The sequence below is a fragment of the Penicillium hordei genome (assembly GCF_028827395.1).
Source record: "Penicillium hordei strain IBT 12815 chromosome Unknown utg000002l_segment0_segment0, whole genome shotgun sequence".
Classification (NCBI taxonomy): domain Eukaryota; kingdom Fungi; phylum Ascomycota; class Eurotiomycetes; order Eurotiales; family Aspergillaceae; genus Penicillium; species Penicillium hordei.
This window is the reverse complement of record NW_026623143.1, coordinates 2216661-2232423: the sequence shown is the minus strand read 5'-3', so window position 1 is coordinate 2232423 and position 15763 is coordinate 2216661. Positions and strand designations below refer to the sequence as shown.

Sequence of the window (15763 nt, the reverse complement as noted above, 5' to 3'; positions counted from 1 at the left end):
GGTTCTACCGTGTATGCAATTTGAAAATGGTGGCTCATGATTAAAGTCTGCATTGAGCCTACCGAATTGTATCAAACTATCGCTTGAGCCACAATGCTACTAGCGGCATTCCTGCTAAGCCTAGAAGGCCGCCTATCAAGTATGTATTGATATATACCCAGTTACTTACCTTATAAGACTTGAACTTTGACACCTGTACGCACTCTACCCATATACTTGATGTTAAGTGAAGTAATGGTAATTTATTGGATAGAGATGCATACATTTTAACAGTATCTCGCGGCTATCACGCGCAGATACAATGACAATTCACCACTTTAAAACTAGTACAAAGGAAAATAAAATCAAGGAATGATAGGCTTTCAAGTGTCATTGAGATATGAAAGTAGCACAAAACAAAGTTGGTAGATAGAAGAAATGTAACAGATAAATTGAGAATAACCCCATCTTTTTTGATACACATCAAATTCCAAAAATCAATGCCATCTAGGTATGCCAAACCCCCCCCCCCCAAAAAATGTAAGCTTAGTCTGCTCTCACGCAAAGAGTGCGATAACTAAAAGTGAAACTGGACGCAATCCGAAGTGAATCCAGTCTAAAGCCAATCCAATAAGATTCAAAATTACACAGAAAGCATGAGCAAAGCACAAACGATGCATCAGACAGAGAATAGACAAATGCCTAACTGAACTTACCTTTCAATGATATGAGCGCTGATACCAGTCCCTGACAAGCCTTTGCAAATGCGTACTTGATTCCCCTACGACGATTAAAAACAGGAGTTGGGAAAGAAAAATACTCTTCAGGTGGTGTCCCAACAATACAAGTCGTTATCTTGCGAGGTGGCTTCTTTGTTTCCTTGGTGGTCTCTGGCTGCGGTACATTGGGGGTTATCTCTGGTAAGATGGATTCGTATTGGCTCAAAGGTGAAGGCTTCGGCTCCCAAGTCGGCCTCCGCGGAAGCCCACCCCAAGAGTCATCACAGGCTTGGTTCCGAGACTCTGCCCACTGGGACACTGATCGAATAGCACTGGACTCCACGAAGCCATTTCCAATGGCCAAATCTGGGGCATCGTAAGTCCGCACATCGCCAAAATCGATCGTAGTTTCATCGCTCGGATCTTCCGGATCATCCATCCATCTCCCATGGGGAGAATAATACTTGAAGACACGTCCAGTGGATGCACGTACAAGCTCTGATCCCCGGAGCTCGAACAACGCATTGTCGGTGCCATCCAGAAGTACAAGAATAGGGTCTACGTAGTCTCCCGCTCGGTTCAGAAGTGATAGAATTCTCCAGGTGGCGCTTCCTTGGGGATTCTTAGGGTTCGCTAATATTATGGCAAGCGAATCACTGGGGGAAGTTGCGCTATGGGTGTAAGCTCGCACTCCCATCCAGTTGAAATGATGAATTTCCTCGTCGGCTTCCATCCAGGCTTGACGGTCAGCAAAGATGTCATTGACAGACTGCTGTGCAATCGAATAGACTTCGGATTCGGCGTTGGGTATCAATCGCTCCCGACGAAACCCGTCTTTGGGGAATGGCTCCTCGTAACACGAAGATGCACTAGTGGTCTCATTGAACTCAGTCTGGGTTTCTTCGGGTGAGCTTGAGGTGGAATCTGTAGTTCCATGAGCCCAGCCCCACAGCTCATCCCACACCTCTTCGTATAGGGTTGAACAGGATGGCTGGAATTGGGGGGTGGGAACATGGTTGGGGGTCGGGAAACATTCATCATACCAGGCAGGCTTGGGCACACGGTAATCAATAGGCTTCGACATGGCCATAGGTAGATTAGCCTTAGCTACAGTGTCTTCAACATCTTCAGCCCAGTCAAAGTTAGTCCGGCGAAGAAGGTTGTCCAAGGAAGCATTCTGGGTTGAAAAGCATTCATGTAAGCTTCTATCAGGTTTTGACACAATGTTCAGAGGAGCTATATAACAAACCTTATCAGGGGAAGACATGATGATAGGATTGTAATATTCGATAGATTTCAATGTTAAAGGTATCAAGATTGAGATGATATGTTGAATATGCGTACGTGAAGTTAAAGTTAGAAAGCAAGCAAGATTTTATCTAGGAAGAGGTGGTAAGTTACCGTGGTGTTTTTGCTGTGCTGAATATAGAAGGAACGCGCTCCTTTGCTCTTTCTGTCTAAAAAAAAGAACCACAGGAGGATTTAAGGGAATGCGCCGAGACGATGATTTCTATACACTGCTATATGGGTATACCCAACGCTATTTATCAAATGAATTGGGGGCAGTGACTGATCTTTAGAAATATTAATCGATGTCCTCCAAAGGAATATAGACAATGGCATTCATTTGATCTTTGTCCAGCTACAACGAGTCTTGTGTTATTGATCATAATGGTGCACTTAGCTCTTTGTCAAGTTGAAGACGACCATCCCATTTAGGGCATTTTCCTTCAAAGAGAAACCATCTCTTTGACCGATTCCAACGAGACAAGAAGCTTTGTCTCTCATTTCGGTCTGAATCGTGTACAAAGAATTTAATGACATGCATTCAGAGACAAACTCCATTTTGTGCATTGGCTCCGAATAATCGTGCCAAGCGCCCAATATATCCTCGCTATTTTGATGAGATCCACCAGATAGCAAATTGCAAAAATTAGGTATCGTTTGTAGGGCAATCCAATACAAAAGGTGCATAAATATAAAATGAGCATAACATCAAGTTCCTTAACTCTTAAACGAGCTAAAGGGAAAATAAAAAACTACATTATAATGTATGTCTAGTTCAATGGATATATTGCTAGAATTGATTCTGGATATATGATATAAATGCCAAAGAGGACCTTGAAAAGCATTCATGTTAAAAGTTTAACCATTCTCTTGCTCAAAGCATACTTGATAATTCTGATGACTATGTTGTGTTTTAAACGAGATAACGGTAGTAGATGAAATGGAACAACCTATGTAAGGCGCCACTCACCCGGCTAATATTCCTATATAGGGTTAATTATAATGTTCAGCACCTAATCCTATCGACATGGACGATAATGACCCTTTAGTCATCGAAACCGACTAAGTGGGTATGTATACTTTTTTTTGCCTTCTTTCCCCCTGCCCAGTTACCCAACTACTCAGCTATGTACAGCACCTAAGCAAAAGCTTGCACTTTAGGGTGCTACCTACTCGTGGACCATAATGGGTGGCTTACCGATGTTCTGCAAGAGGGGTAAAATTACTCTTATTGTCATAGTGGTTCGATTCATCAGCCGTAGAGCCAATCAACACAACCAATGGGTTGGGCGTTGGCAGGATTACTGTATCGAGATAAGGAATCGGCTTTCTCGCCGCGAGGCTGCGTTGTATGTGATTACATAACACGAGATGACGCCAGAGTCCCCGCACTCGTTCGTGATCATTCTATTTATTTTGGGTTCTCCGTTTCATTCCTCCTTGAAAAGTAGAGACTTAGACCCATGATCCATTTACGAGCTTGCATCAGATCAATTGGACACCTTCGGCGACTCTCACACCCCTCCGCATCCCCAGCTCTCTCCGCAAACTCCTCCTTCCCTCCCGCAGCCCTACGAACTTCTATCCGACGCACCATGGCTTCCGCAGTGGCAAAGCGTCTCGAAGGCAAGACTATCATCGTTACCGGTGCCTCATCTGGCATTGGAAAGAGCACTGCCAAGGAATTCGCCCGCACATCGCCCAAGAACCTGAAGTTGATCCTTACCGCGCGCCGCATCGACACATTGAAGGAGGTCGCGGCTGAGATCACACAGGAGGTTGGCGACGGTGTCCAAGTTCTTCCCGTTAAGCTGGATGTCAGCAACCCAGAGGAAGTCAGCAACTTTGTTTCCTCCCTGCCAGAGGAGTTCAGGGAGATTGATGTTCTTGTTAACAATGCGTGAGTCATACACATCAAGCTAAACTTATCAGTAACACGATTGATACTGACATCCACGGTGCAGTGGCTTGGTCAAGGGTGTCGCACAGGCACCTGAAATCGCTGCCGAGGATATCAAGGTCATGTTTGACACCAACGTCACCGGTCTCATTAACATGACCCAGGCCATCTTACCCATCTTCAAGAAGCGCTCTGAGGGCGGCCGTGGTGATATTATCAACATTGGCAGTATCGCTGGTCGCGAGCCTTACTCTGGCGGCAGCATTTACTGCGCCACCAAGGCGGCTGTCCGCTCCTTCACTGACGCGTTGAGAAAGGAGCTCATCGCCACGAGAATTCGTGTTATTGAAATCGATCCTGGTCAAGTTGAGACGGTATGGTCATTGTATATTATTATATTCGTCTTTTGTATGAAGCTAATACATGCGATTAGGAGTTCTCCGTTGTGCGATTTGGTGGAGACAAGGCCAAGGCTGATGCCGTCTACAAGTAAGTCGTGCCAAAAAGCCGGAAAAAACACAATATAATTAACCGTTCGCAGGGGCGTCGAGCCATTGACCGGTGATGACATCGCTGAGGTTGTTGTCTTTGCGGCTGGTCGTCGTGAGAATGTTGTGATCGCCGATACCCTAGTCTTCCCTAGCCACCAAGTAAGTTTTTTTTTGCGGTTAAGATTCTTGTGGACAGGTTCTAACTATTCTATAGGCTGCGGCTGGTGTCATGCACCGCAAGTCTTAACTTATACGACCGAATAGATATGAGAGGAGGTTTAGATAGCGCTCATTGTACATGTTTCAAGGTCACACACGTTGTGTGGCGTAAATACGAAGCACATATTCGACCGCCAGAAATATGGATTCAAATCAGGTCCGTAAGACCGAAATAAAGAATAAATTATCACGCTTCGTATATTGCATAGTATAAATGAGAAAAGTACATGTATATCAATGAGGCAGAGAGGCGTTTACCGAGCCACGACTATTGGCATCAACGCTCATTTCAAAAAAAGAAAATGTCCCGATAATCAGAGAACAACAAGGGCCAGTGCAGCTGCAACACCACCGGCAGCCCAGCGCGCGTTTCCAGTAATCATGGGCATAGCGGCATTACCAGACTCAGTATGGCTGGTGGCAGCAGCACTGCTGCTATCCGAGGACGCGCCAGCAGTGCTAGTACCAGTGCTAGTGCTTGTGCCAGTAGCGGTGCTGTCAGAAGTAGAAGCGGAGGTGGACAAAGTAGCAGCGCTAGTAGAGGTGGCGGTAGAAGCCGAAGCCGAGGCACCAGTGGTGGCGGAAGCGCTGTCTGTTCCAGTTGCGGTGATAGTCACGGGCATCAATGCGCCACCGGGAATTTCAGAGATAGCAACGGCCGAGTTCCAGCTGGAGGTCGTGCCATGCTCGTCGAAGGTTGCGCCGCACCTCGCGCTGGTGGCATCATACTTGCAGCTCTCAGCGATGGTGCTGTTTCGGGAAAGGATCAGCTATGACTGTGGGGGATATAATTGGATTCCTTGTAGGGCTAGAAACTCACACATCATCCATGCCGTATGACAGGCTAACGGTTGAAGAGCCTTGGGCCACGGTCATGCCAGCGGGTGGAAGGCCGCATTCGTCGGAATCAACGTCGGCAGCACACTTGATCAGATATTTGGTCATGGAGCCGCTCTGGCACAATCCACATTAGTTTTCTCTGCTAAATCAACGGAGGGGTGATTGCGCATACAGTTCCAACGACCTTGCCCTCAATTCGTTGCGCGTCGAATCCAGGCAGGAAAAGAGTGACTGTTTCGGCAGCGATGGCGGTAGTGGCACCGGCCAAGAGAGCGAAAGATTGGATACGCATGTTGTATTAAATAATTAACGAATGTAATAGTCAAACGAGCGACAGAAATCGAAATTGTGAAAAGAAGATCAGAGGATAAATTTGAGGGATAGGGCGATATCGCCTTCATATAACCTTTAAGAATTTATTTCAGGGTCATAAGCAGTAAGCAAGCTAAGCAAGCTAAGCAGGCGAGAGCAGTCTAGAGCCGTTTTGGATAATGGATGGCCTTCAAACGGAGCCTGCCTATTGGTTATTTCAGTATACCCTAGTCGATTAATAGATTCCCTCTAGCCTATTCAGGTACTAGCGTAGTCCTAGTCCCTGCGAAAGTTATACCGCTATACCTAATTGGGATATTTGAACCCCTGGCTCTAGCCAAAAGAGCCCCGGGGCCAGACGAGCCAGACGTAAGGCATCTTAGAAGAAAATGGATCTATTGAACTCCCGGTTTCAACCCAATTTAAATGCCGGATAAGGGCCTATCGGGTTTTATCGAGACTTTGACCATAGTTTAGTCTCCTTTTGTGCTCTAGGTTTCCGCAAGATTGCTCTCTTCGGAGCTCTGAAAATAGCCAGAAAACGATACTGAAATCATAAGAAACACAAGATGTGCCTAATTAGGACTTGAAACTGGGCAGTTTCAATGCTAGCAATAAGACCGAAAATTTCCACTAAGCTAAGCCCTTACTGGAGGGGGCCGCCCTCAGCCTCAACCCCCGTTTTGTCACGGGTTTGACAGATTTCTTACAGAAAGTCAATGTTGACAGGTTGATAGCCATTTTGGCATTTTAGCACTTATCCAACATTCCCTGTGCGGGGACATTTTTATCAGATAAGATATTATTTGAATTTCGCCCTTCATGCGTGATTCTTCATCTGTCTGGATATATATATGTGGTGTCGCGGGCCAAGATATTCAAACAATAAACTCAACTAATAATTTGATTCCAGGTGACCATGCTTTTTCTACCATATTCTACTATAGCCCCAATTTTGTTTTGCTATTTTATTTTACTCATATCCGAGAGTCTCTGAGTCAACGTAAATAGCCCCCTCGAAATTCATATCTGAGCAGACCGGTGCAATTCTGTAATTTGACCCCGAGCTCCGCAAACATGGCCTTTCGAAGATAGTCCATGGACCCTGAGTTGCTACATTAAAGGTGGCTTGATTGATAGCCATGTGCCCGAAAGCCCCGCTAAGCCAGCAGGGTGGTTGGCTGAGCCTAATTGCCAAGCTTCAAAGGTAGTAATGCTAAGCGATTAGTTAATGTCCTTTTCTTCACGAGCCAACCATGCGTATCTCAACTAAGGTGCATAAGGTATTCGAGACAGGGTATCATGGTGGCTGATGCCGCAGGTGATCATTTTCCACCAAAGGTTCCAAGTTATCTCTCCCGAAGGATTCCCACGCTGCAACCTAATTCGAGTACAGTCGTTCACAATAACGGCTACACGAACGTAGCTCCTATATAGGCTCAGTTTTATGCATTCAACCCCCTTGGCAAGGCATATTTCTACCTTGGCATAAACTACAAAGAAAAGCTCCGACTCCTTCGATTCACTATAAAGGAGCGCCATATCCACAAAGGTCCACTAACACAACATCTAAGAAAGCGAAAAAGACCACAACTACCTGATATAGGAACTAATTTTCACGTCAATTAAGTGTCTTCCTACCAGCGCAATGACAGGAAAGATCGATGTCAACAATAAGGTCTATAAACTGGCCGCGATGCCCTTCATTTTAGAACGCAAGGGTGAATACGATGAAGCCATCACCGTCTACAAGAAAGCCATAACTGTTTTGGACGAAGCAACCAAATTATACAAGAAAGGAAATGTCCTCAAAATCAACAGAAAAATGTTTGAGAGACAGGTTCAAGTCCATCGAGAACGCCTAGCCTATCTCGAAGACCTAAAGAGCAAGGGCAGTTTTGACGGTATAATATTGCCTCCGACGATTTTGGATGCGATGGAGGAGATGGAAAATGAGGACGGAAAGACCTGGTCATTGACCCAGGTAAGCCACACACTCCCGGACATGGTGCGACTCCTCCAGGCCACTGATTCTTGCCAACTGCCAGATTCGCAAGGATATTAATACATTCCGCGGGGATGGTCCCAGTCAATCTACAAAGGATATCAGCGCAGCTCCAGCCCACATCCAACCATTCCTCAATGCCGATACCTCACAACGCCCTTTCTTCTCGCTGACCCTGTCTCCCGACGCGCCCACGGTCACTTATCGCATTACACATTCCTCGGAGCTTGTCAATCTGGGCATGCGCTCATATTGGTTTTTCGTCAAAGACGCGACCAACACACACGTCTTGTACGCCCTGCAGTTCGTCTGGAGCAACGAAGCACCCATCGTCGAGACGGTCCTCCGACGTGCCGGGGAATTCTTACCCCAAATTGGAGCGACGAGTGTGAGACTGCAGAAGACCAAAGGTGGTACTTTCAGGATGATAACACGGACAATCCCCGACATGGGCGCAATAACCGAGATTCCGGATGGAGAGATGCAGCGAAAGGATTGGTCGCCGCGACGGTTTGAGTATGGAGGGCGCAATTTCGTCTGGAAGAGTGCGGCAGCAGAGGGTAAGAAGGAGGGTGGAATGTTTGGGAGCTTTGGCATCGCTTGGGAAACTTTGTACGAAACTAAGCGTGTGTGGGCTAAAAGTGGAAGTAGGACTGGGAAGATGGAAGATGAAATTGTTGGTCCCAGGCTGTGCTGGGGAGAGAAGAAGGGCGGAAATGGTGCTGACCACAGTATTCACATGGTAGGTGGCTTGGACCTGTATTTCAGAGAGCATTTGCTCGCGGTCCAGTTGTCGAGGTTGGCTCGTGCCAGCTATCCCCCGCAAAAGGATACCAAGGGAATCGAAGCAGCATCAGCCGGTCTGGGTTGGCTTTCGATTGCTTCGGATTTGGCATAAAATCCTGGCGAAGGGCCTCGGATTCCTTTTTCGCTGTATATTTTTCTTCTTATGATACCGAGTTCTGCTTTTTAGTCGCAATGAAGAAACGAGTTAATATCATTTCGATGGGCCATCATCTGACTGTTGTCGACAGACTTTACGAGATCAACCATCCGGTGGTTGTTGAAGTTGCTCCAAGAAGTCTTTATCCAAATTTCCAGCGTAGAAGCCTAGATTTTGAGCGAAAAGGGGTTGTTGCCTACAAAAGGTCAGTAGGCAGAGGATATTTGAGAAAGAGACAACATACCTGTTCGTTGGAATGGAGGTGACCATTTCCTCGAACAGAGTATCGAATCCCTCGTTGTCTGCAAGTGTAACCCCAGCCGGTGATTGAAAAGTGGAAATAACACAAGAGTCAGGAATAGCATTCGCTGTAGCAATGGTGGAGTTTTCCGGTCGCGTTTCTAACATTTCCAAATCTGATGGCTGGACGAACCCATTGCAAGCAGGGTCCATTCCAGGATCCTCGACTCTTGCAGGTCGTATGCCATCTGACCTCTGGAGACTTTTCATCCCAGCCTCCAAATTCTGCAGGTACGGGCAAAGTCGGGTTTCGAGAGCCCGTTTCCCCTCGGAGTTAGGGTCGGAGTGGACTATATCAGAGCACTGCTGGCACCGAAGAGCAAAACAAGACAATAATGGTGACATTTGTAACGGTCCGGCTGTCTCCAGATATCGATCCAACAGACTAACACTAGATTGCACGAGGTTGACAACTAACTCCTTTCCGGTAATGTCAAGCGTTGGGATTCTTTTTAAGAAATCCAGCATCACAAAGGAACACGTGAGATGCAAAGTGAGTAATGGAGGAGTGATGTACTCTGGGCTTTTGCTATATGGGTACTTCTCAACAATCCTTTTCTGTTGGGCTTGCAGATTGGCTAGAAGCTCGCGCTGATCTGGGGGCGGCATATTGGTCAACATATACAATATTCGAGCCAGGTGCTTCATGAGCTGGCTGATATTATTAAAGATGCTCAATGCTCGCAGGGGTCCTTTTGGTGTGTTTCGGTATCCGCCTTCTGATGCTCGTAGAGATACCGACCATACATCCCATTCTTCTATGCTGTCTTCGTTGATCGGCTCTCCTTCCTGTTGCTCTTCCAATGACATGCAGGGTGCTTTGTGCAAAACTGCGGACAGAATGTTGTCAAGGAAAATACATCCATGGAAGGTGTTATGATATCGGCTGTTCTTAGAAGCTGTTGGCAACGTCGCCAGCATTCTGGAAGCCTGACCGGCAAGCCTCCACGATGTTTTGATGTCCCCTAGCTTAAGCTGTAGTAAAGCAAGGATAATAACAGCTTGGATGTGTCCTAGTTCCAGGTTCTTAGATTTTTGTGTCATGACTCGTGCGTAGATTGATTGTTGTATTTTCAAATGGCTTGGCTGTTGCCTTTGGTCTCCACCATCTTTTGTGGAAGATTCGTAAGCCACGACTGCCCAAAGAACTAAACTTGAACCATCACTTAGGCTGGCTTCAGGTTCAATACTTGTATGCATCGTCCGAAATAGATCATGGCGCTCTAGAATCGGGAACCAGCAGTGTGTATAGGTGAAATAATTTTCCAGCATGCTGAGTGTATCCACTGGGAACGGTAGATAAACGCAATCGATTTGAATCGTTCCAATATTTGGAATTCCTTGGTGCAGGGAGGGTTCATTCAGGCCAAAGGTTGCATGCTCAGTGCCAGCAGTAATGACGCTTGGTGTGTTGATCATCTCTAGGGTATCCCATTCTGATTCATCAGGACCGGTTATTGTTGAGACTTCTTGAGGATCATGATCAATCAATTTGGACAAATCTTTGGCCAGTCGAGACTGTCGCCAGACTGTTGCAGGATCTTTGGCAAGGAAGTGGTTATTATTTTGCGACTTGATCAAAAGATCATGCACTGTTCTCTCGCTATTTGGGACATGTTGCAAAACAAGCCCAAGGACTGTCTCCAAGCTTCGGACATATCCAGGGGGCAAGCCTCGTCGTCCACCGCCATTTTGATAACTGCAAGTACGATTTGCCGTGCGGCAGATGGAGCAAGCAGGTTGTTCCCCGTCACACTTGGACTTTCGCCGACGACATTGATCACATGCCCGGCAGATTCGTTGTCGCTTCGAAGGTCGAGTGTTAGGCATATGTGCTCGAGGATAAAATAAAACCCATCGGTTTTCGATTGTTCATGGTCATCTAAACTGATGTCGTCCGTGGTATCACGTGATCGGTATTGAATTTAACCGAAGCCGAACGACGGCGACATCATCCTCATCTTTGGATGAACAAATGGTTTCTTGAGAAGAAAGGAAACGCACCAAGGCTGAGTCCTTTTGAGATATACATGCTGGCAGGCAATATGTCAGAATCCCATCCGCCATCTCCCTCAAGTACACCTTGTCCAGATCACGAAGGTCCTGGCTGCCGACGATACAACGCCGATGCTACCATCTTGCTAGTTGGTTCTTTTGGAGCCGGCAAGAAAACCCTAGGTCTTATTGCCTCCGTTGCTCTCCGTCGACGGTTTATTGACTTCGATGAATTCTTTCGGGGCCAAATCCAGTATTCACCTCAAGAGTTTATTGCAAACCATGGATTCAAACGATATCGCGAGGTAGTGATAAAAGTGTCGCAAGATGTTCTCACAAAATACCAAACTGGTTGTGTCATATCTGGTCTTGGATTCGCAGCCAGTTCAGCTCAGCGGCAATTATTGGTGGCCTTTGCACAACACCATCCCATAGTGTATGTGCGCAGAAGCAAGGCAGATCTTCAACATTTTGTCGGAATCAACCCGGATACATTTGACCATATCTATGAATTAGAGAATCTCTTCTTCGAATCGTGTTCCAACTTTGACTTTTTCAACATCACGCAAGAGCCGAGTCACGAAGTCGAAAGTCAGATTCACGCATCACTCAAACTGAAGGAGCTTGAACGAATCTTTGTTGCCTTTCTACATCGCATATTTGGCAATCCACATAAGCAGATTGCCTCGGCTGATCCTTTTTCTGCGACTCATACATACGCCCTTGGGTTGTCCTTGAGCCAGCTTGAGACGGATCTAGACGCCGAAATTTTGGATGCAGGCGCTGATGCTATTTATCTCACATTGAATCATGAGGAATTCAGCCGTGAGGATATATTGATCAAACTGTCACGCTGTATGACGATTCTCAGGAAGAACACGCGTGTGCCAATAATTCTCGATGCACAAACAGATCCAGTGAATGACTCGAGCTACTTGAAATTCTTGGAAGCAGTAGCACTACGGGTAGCTCCTGATGCATTCACTTGTGTGCTCCGAAATAAGGACAGTATTCGGCGAATTTATGCCACGAAAGGCCATTCGAAAATGATTGCCGTACACCACCAAATGGGACCGCTAGGATTTGGAATGGCACCCTCTGAAATCCCGCGTATTCGTATGTGGTTCGAAGACTTTGGTTTCGAAGCTCTCCGCATTACCGGTCAACATGCGGTTCCAGAAGATGCACTCGCATGCGTTTCTTTTCGCGGAATGTTGACTAATGCCCTCAATATTCCAGTTATTGCATACAATACCGACCCTGAGGAGCGAGCTTCCATACTCCTGAACCCGACTTTATCTCCCATACGGGTTAGTCCTGGTCAAAACTCTATATCCTCTCTGCGAGACATGCAACATGCGCTAAGCTCTTTGTCTCTACATCCTAATAAGTTGTTTAAAATCGTGGGTCAAGATCTTCGCCATAGTCTGTCACCAGAAATGCACAATGCAGCCTACGCGGCCTGTGGTCTCCCGCATACGTATGAATACGATGAGATCCAAGGCTTCGACGAGATCGAAGCCATATTAAAAGCCCCATCCTTTGGTGGCTTTCTTGGTGGTTTGATCATTTCCCTGCCATTCAAAAATGATGTTTTACCCTTGCTCGACGACATCAGTCCCGACGCCAAAGACATCAACGCAGTAAATACTGTGGTATTGGAACACAAGGTCCAGCCGAACGGAGTGAGAACTCCCCTTTACCGTGGATACAACACAGACTACATCGGAATCAAAGATTGCGTCCACAGTCACCTGTCTCCAGCAAATGCCATTCGAGGTGGCAGTACGGCTCTGATCATAGGTGCTGGTGGAATGGCCCATGCTGCTGTGTACGCATGCTATCAATTAGGGGTTCGGCAGATATTCGTTTACAACAGAACTCTTTCGAACGCACAAAAGCTGGCCCGTTACTACAATGTATGGGCGAAATCCAAGGGCGACAAGATCTTCCATTTAGATGTCCTTGAGTCAATAGAGGACCCCTGGCCATCGGATTTTCGTCTTCCAACAATCGTGATTTCATGCATTCCTGGAAGGCATGTTGGCACTCAGTCGCCGGTCGTCTTCCAAGTTTCTGATACATGGCTCGAAAGTCCAACGGGAGGAGTGTTCGTTGAGGTAAGCTGTAATTGCCTCTCCCTAATCACATCAGTCAACTGACACTGTTATTAGGTTAGTTACGGTCCATGGAAGACCTCGTTGATGGAGCAGATGACTCCGTGGTCAATGAAAGGTTGGGTAATCGTTGATGGATTGAAGGTGCTTGTCAAACAGGGCATTACTCAATACGAGCTCTTTACCCAGAGACCAGCTCCAGTGCACGTCATGCGACGAGCCGTTCAAGAGGAGGCCATCAAAAAAGGGTATTTCCATATGTGGTAATTTGCCACTGATTGTCGGAGACTTGGTCAATTCGCTGGTCGACTTGACACCCAATCATAATTACATAAAGTTTTACCATAACACGGAGAAATATCTCATTAGATTAAATCGTAGAATATTCCTCCATGTTTACGGTTAAGATCTGAAGCGACAAGGACAAGACCTTAACCCACCCCACAACTGGGCGAGTGGATACATCTAGTTACATCGCCTCCGACTGTCTCAAGACATTGATTGTTCACGGCAATATCTCATCAACTCCAAGTCATTGGCAAGTTCAGATTCTCATACATACACCATGACCTACCAACCTGCTATTATGAGCGTCTCCTTGGGACGAGCTTGGCTCCATGATTTTGACTACAAGATGTGTCAAGCTTCAAAAGCAGGTTTCAAAGGAATAGAAATATTCTACGAAGACCTTGATTATTTCGCACGAGAGATTTCCAAAAATAACACACCGACGTCCGATCAACTGCTCCAAGCAGCAGATAATATTCAGTCAATCTGCCAAGCCCACACCCTTAATATCATCTCGCTGCAGCCGTTCCTCTTCTACGAGGGGCTCAAAGACCGCGAGCAGCATGCAAAGCTTATTGAAAAGATGAGACTTTGGCTCCTGCTTGCTAAGCGCTTAAAGACCAACACCATTCAAATCCCCGCGAATTTCCTCCCCGCAGACCAACTCACCGACGACATTGATGTTCTAGTTGCCGACCTGAGGCAACTGGCGGATATGGGTGCAACGGAAACTCCCCCTGTACGCTATGCGTATGAAAACCTCTGCTGGAGTACGATTAATGACACCTGGGAGAAAGTCTGGGATATCGTCAAGCGAGTTGATCGACCTAATTACGGCATCTGTCTTGACACCTTCAACATCGCGGGAAGGGTGTGGGCTGACCCCGCCTCACCGACTGGCAAGACAGTCAACGCGGATTCTGATTTGAAGGGGTCGCTTCAGCGGATGATGGTTGAGATTGATGTCGCAAAGGTCTTTTATCTTCAGGTTGTGGATGCAGAAAGGATGGAATCACCACTTGTTCCTGGTCATCCTTTCCACGTGGAAGGCCAGCCGGCGCGAATGAGCTGGTCGCGAAATGCGAGAGCTTACATGTATGAGGAGGACCGCGGAGTATACCTGCCAGTGGAGGATATTGCAAAAACCATTATATCGGGATTGGGATACAAAGGATGGGTCTCGATGGAGTTGTTTTCCAGAACGATGGCTGAAGAGGGTCAAAATGTACCCGATCAGCATGCGCAGAGGGGTATCGCATCTTGGAAGAAGCTACAGCAGAAGCTTGGGCTCCATTAATTTCCGTAATATTTGAAGAAAGCAAGGTTGCGCCCACAACATCAATGTTATTGATGGGATATATTCCCCTACATTCCTCACTCCTATACTTCTATCCCTTTTCCATCCAACCACTCTTTGGCAAGTCGATACAACAAATCATGTTTCTCCCCACAAATAGTTTCAGCATGTCGACGATGACCAGGCATATCCCTTAGCACTGTTACTCCCATGGTAAGCTCTTGGCAATATGCCAGACACTTATACCCCTCGGGATACGAGTTGAGCTTCTGCGCGTCAATATTGGGGAACTGATTCGGGATCACGGGCAGCAGCTTGTCCTTCTCGTACCAATGTCGCACGAACCGCGCACCCCAGCGGCCATCGACTTTTTCGAAGAAGAAACAAAAACGGCAGTCTGCCTCCGCATCCACTTCTATTCCGTCGATTGTGAATCGTTGCGTGATAGTGGCCTTCATCTTGGTAACGGCGCGACTGGCATCGGGGGTAATGTCGGTCGTTACGCCATGGCATCGGTGCATGATGAATGCTCCCTTGTCCATCCCCGCTTTGGAAGCTGCCATAAAGTCCAGGTACGAAACTCGGCCGGACCATGTGGTGTAGACATAGGCTCCTGGATGGAAGATTGACTCGAAATTCTCCCATTCACAAGCATCACTGGAGTTTTTAATCAGCTTAAAATCAGAAGTATATTCTTGTTGGTTGTCCTTACCGGTAGCAAGGCCATCCCTCGGCTAGCTCGCGGAGTTTCGCGCGCTCAAGAACCAGGTTGTCTGGCCCATTGTTGCGAAAGGCATGTTCGGGCCATGTCCCCTTGGGCAAGGAATGTAAGTTAGGCATGGTAAAATTGAGCTGGTGTTGATTGCTAGTTCAAAAGATTGCAACATACAAGTATACCCTTTTTGCGGGGTGCGTCAGGGCGGGTAATCATTTTGACGGTTGAATTCATTGCCGATCAAACTCCGATTATATACTTCTCAGAATTGGATGGACAAAATGTCTAGACAAAGTCAACTATTTTGATTTGGTAATCTTTTGTATAGAGAAAAACGGACGTAGCATTCATGTCGC

The 15763-nt window shown here is 46.7% G+C and overlaps 8 protein-coding genes across 8 annotated transcripts; 4 read left to right on the top strand and 4 right to left on the bottom strand.

Annotated features, from left to right (window-relative positions):
* Window positions 1-681: 681 nt before the first annotated feature.
* N7537_004141 (uncharacterized protein) lies at window positions 682-1965 on the bottom strand (the record flags this gene model as incomplete). The annotated part of the gene is made up of 2 exons (XM_056895199.1): window positions 682-1875; window positions 1948-1965. The coding sequence occupies 2 exons, from the start codon at window positions 1963-1965 to the stop codon at window positions 682-684; spliced, it is 1212 nt and encodes a 403-aa protein (XP_056754947.1).
* A 1615-nt stretch (window positions 1966-3580) lies between these two features.
* N7537_004140 (SDR family oxidoreductase) lies at window positions 3581-4623 on the top strand (the record flags this gene model as incomplete). The annotated part of the gene is made up of 5 exons (XM_056895198.1): window positions 3581-3885; window positions 3950-4259; window positions 4319-4374; window positions 4427-4535; window positions 4591-4623. The coding sequence occupies 5 exons, from the start codon at window positions 3581-3583 to the stop codon at window positions 4621-4623; spliced, it is 813 nt and encodes a 270-aa protein (XP_056754946.1).
* A 286-nt stretch (window positions 4624-4909) lies between these two features.
* N7537_004139 (uncharacterized protein) lies at window positions 4910-5727 on the bottom strand (the record flags this gene model as incomplete). Its single annotated transcript, XM_056895197.1, has 3 exons — window positions 4910-5345; window positions 5416-5549; window positions 5608-5727. 3 exons carry the CDS (start codon window positions 5725-5727, stop codon window positions 4910-4912), a joined length of 690 nt encoding a protein of 229 aa, XP_056754945.1.
* Window positions 5728-7395: 1668 nt separating this feature from the next.
* N7537_004138 (uncharacterized protein) lies at window positions 7396-8650 on the top strand (the record flags this gene model as incomplete). Its single annotated transcript, XM_056895196.1, has 2 exons — window positions 7396-7731; window positions 7796-8650. 2 exons carry the CDS (start codon window positions 7396-7398, stop codon window positions 8648-8650), a joined length of 1191 nt encoding a protein of 396 aa, XP_056754944.1.
* Window positions 8651-8797: 147 nt separating this feature from the next.
* N7537_004137 (Zn(II)2Cys6 transcription factor) lies at window positions 8798-10825 on the bottom strand (the record flags this gene model as incomplete). Its single annotated transcript, XM_056895195.1, has 2 exons — window positions 8798-8891; window positions 8940-10825. The coding sequence occupies 2 exons, from the start codon at window positions 10823-10825 to the stop codon at window positions 8798-8800; spliced, it is 1980 nt and encodes a 659-aa protein (XP_056754943.1).
* A 215-nt stretch (window positions 10826-11040) lies between these two features.
* Window positions 11041-13374, top strand: N7537_004136 (putative pentafunctional AROM polypeptide; the record flags this gene model as incomplete). The annotated part of the gene is made up of 2 exons (XM_056895194.1): window positions 11041-13110; window positions 13165-13374. 2 exons carry the CDS (start codon window positions 11041-11043, stop codon window positions 13372-13374), a joined length of 2280 nt encoding a protein of 759 aa, XP_056754942.1.
* Window positions 13375-13672: 298 nt separating this feature from the next.
* On the top strand, window positions 13673-14692 carry N7537_004135 (sugar phosphate isomerase/epimerase family protein; the record flags this gene model as incomplete). Its single annotated transcript, XM_056895193.1, has 1 exon — window positions 13673-14692. The coding sequence occupies one exon, from the start codon at window positions 13673-13675 to the stop codon at window positions 14690-14692; it is 1020 nt and encodes a 339-aa protein (XP_056754941.1).
* An 83-nt stretch (window positions 14693-14775) lies between these two features.
* N7537_004134 (putative pathogenesis associated protein Pep2) lies at window positions 14776-15532 on the bottom strand (the record flags this gene model as incomplete). The annotated part of the gene is made up of 2 exons (XM_056895192.1): window positions 14776-15349; window positions 15405-15532. 2 exons carry the CDS (start codon window positions 15530-15532, stop codon window positions 14776-14778), a joined length of 702 nt encoding a protein of 233 aa, XP_056754940.1.
* Window positions 15533-15763: the final 231 nt, after the last annotated feature.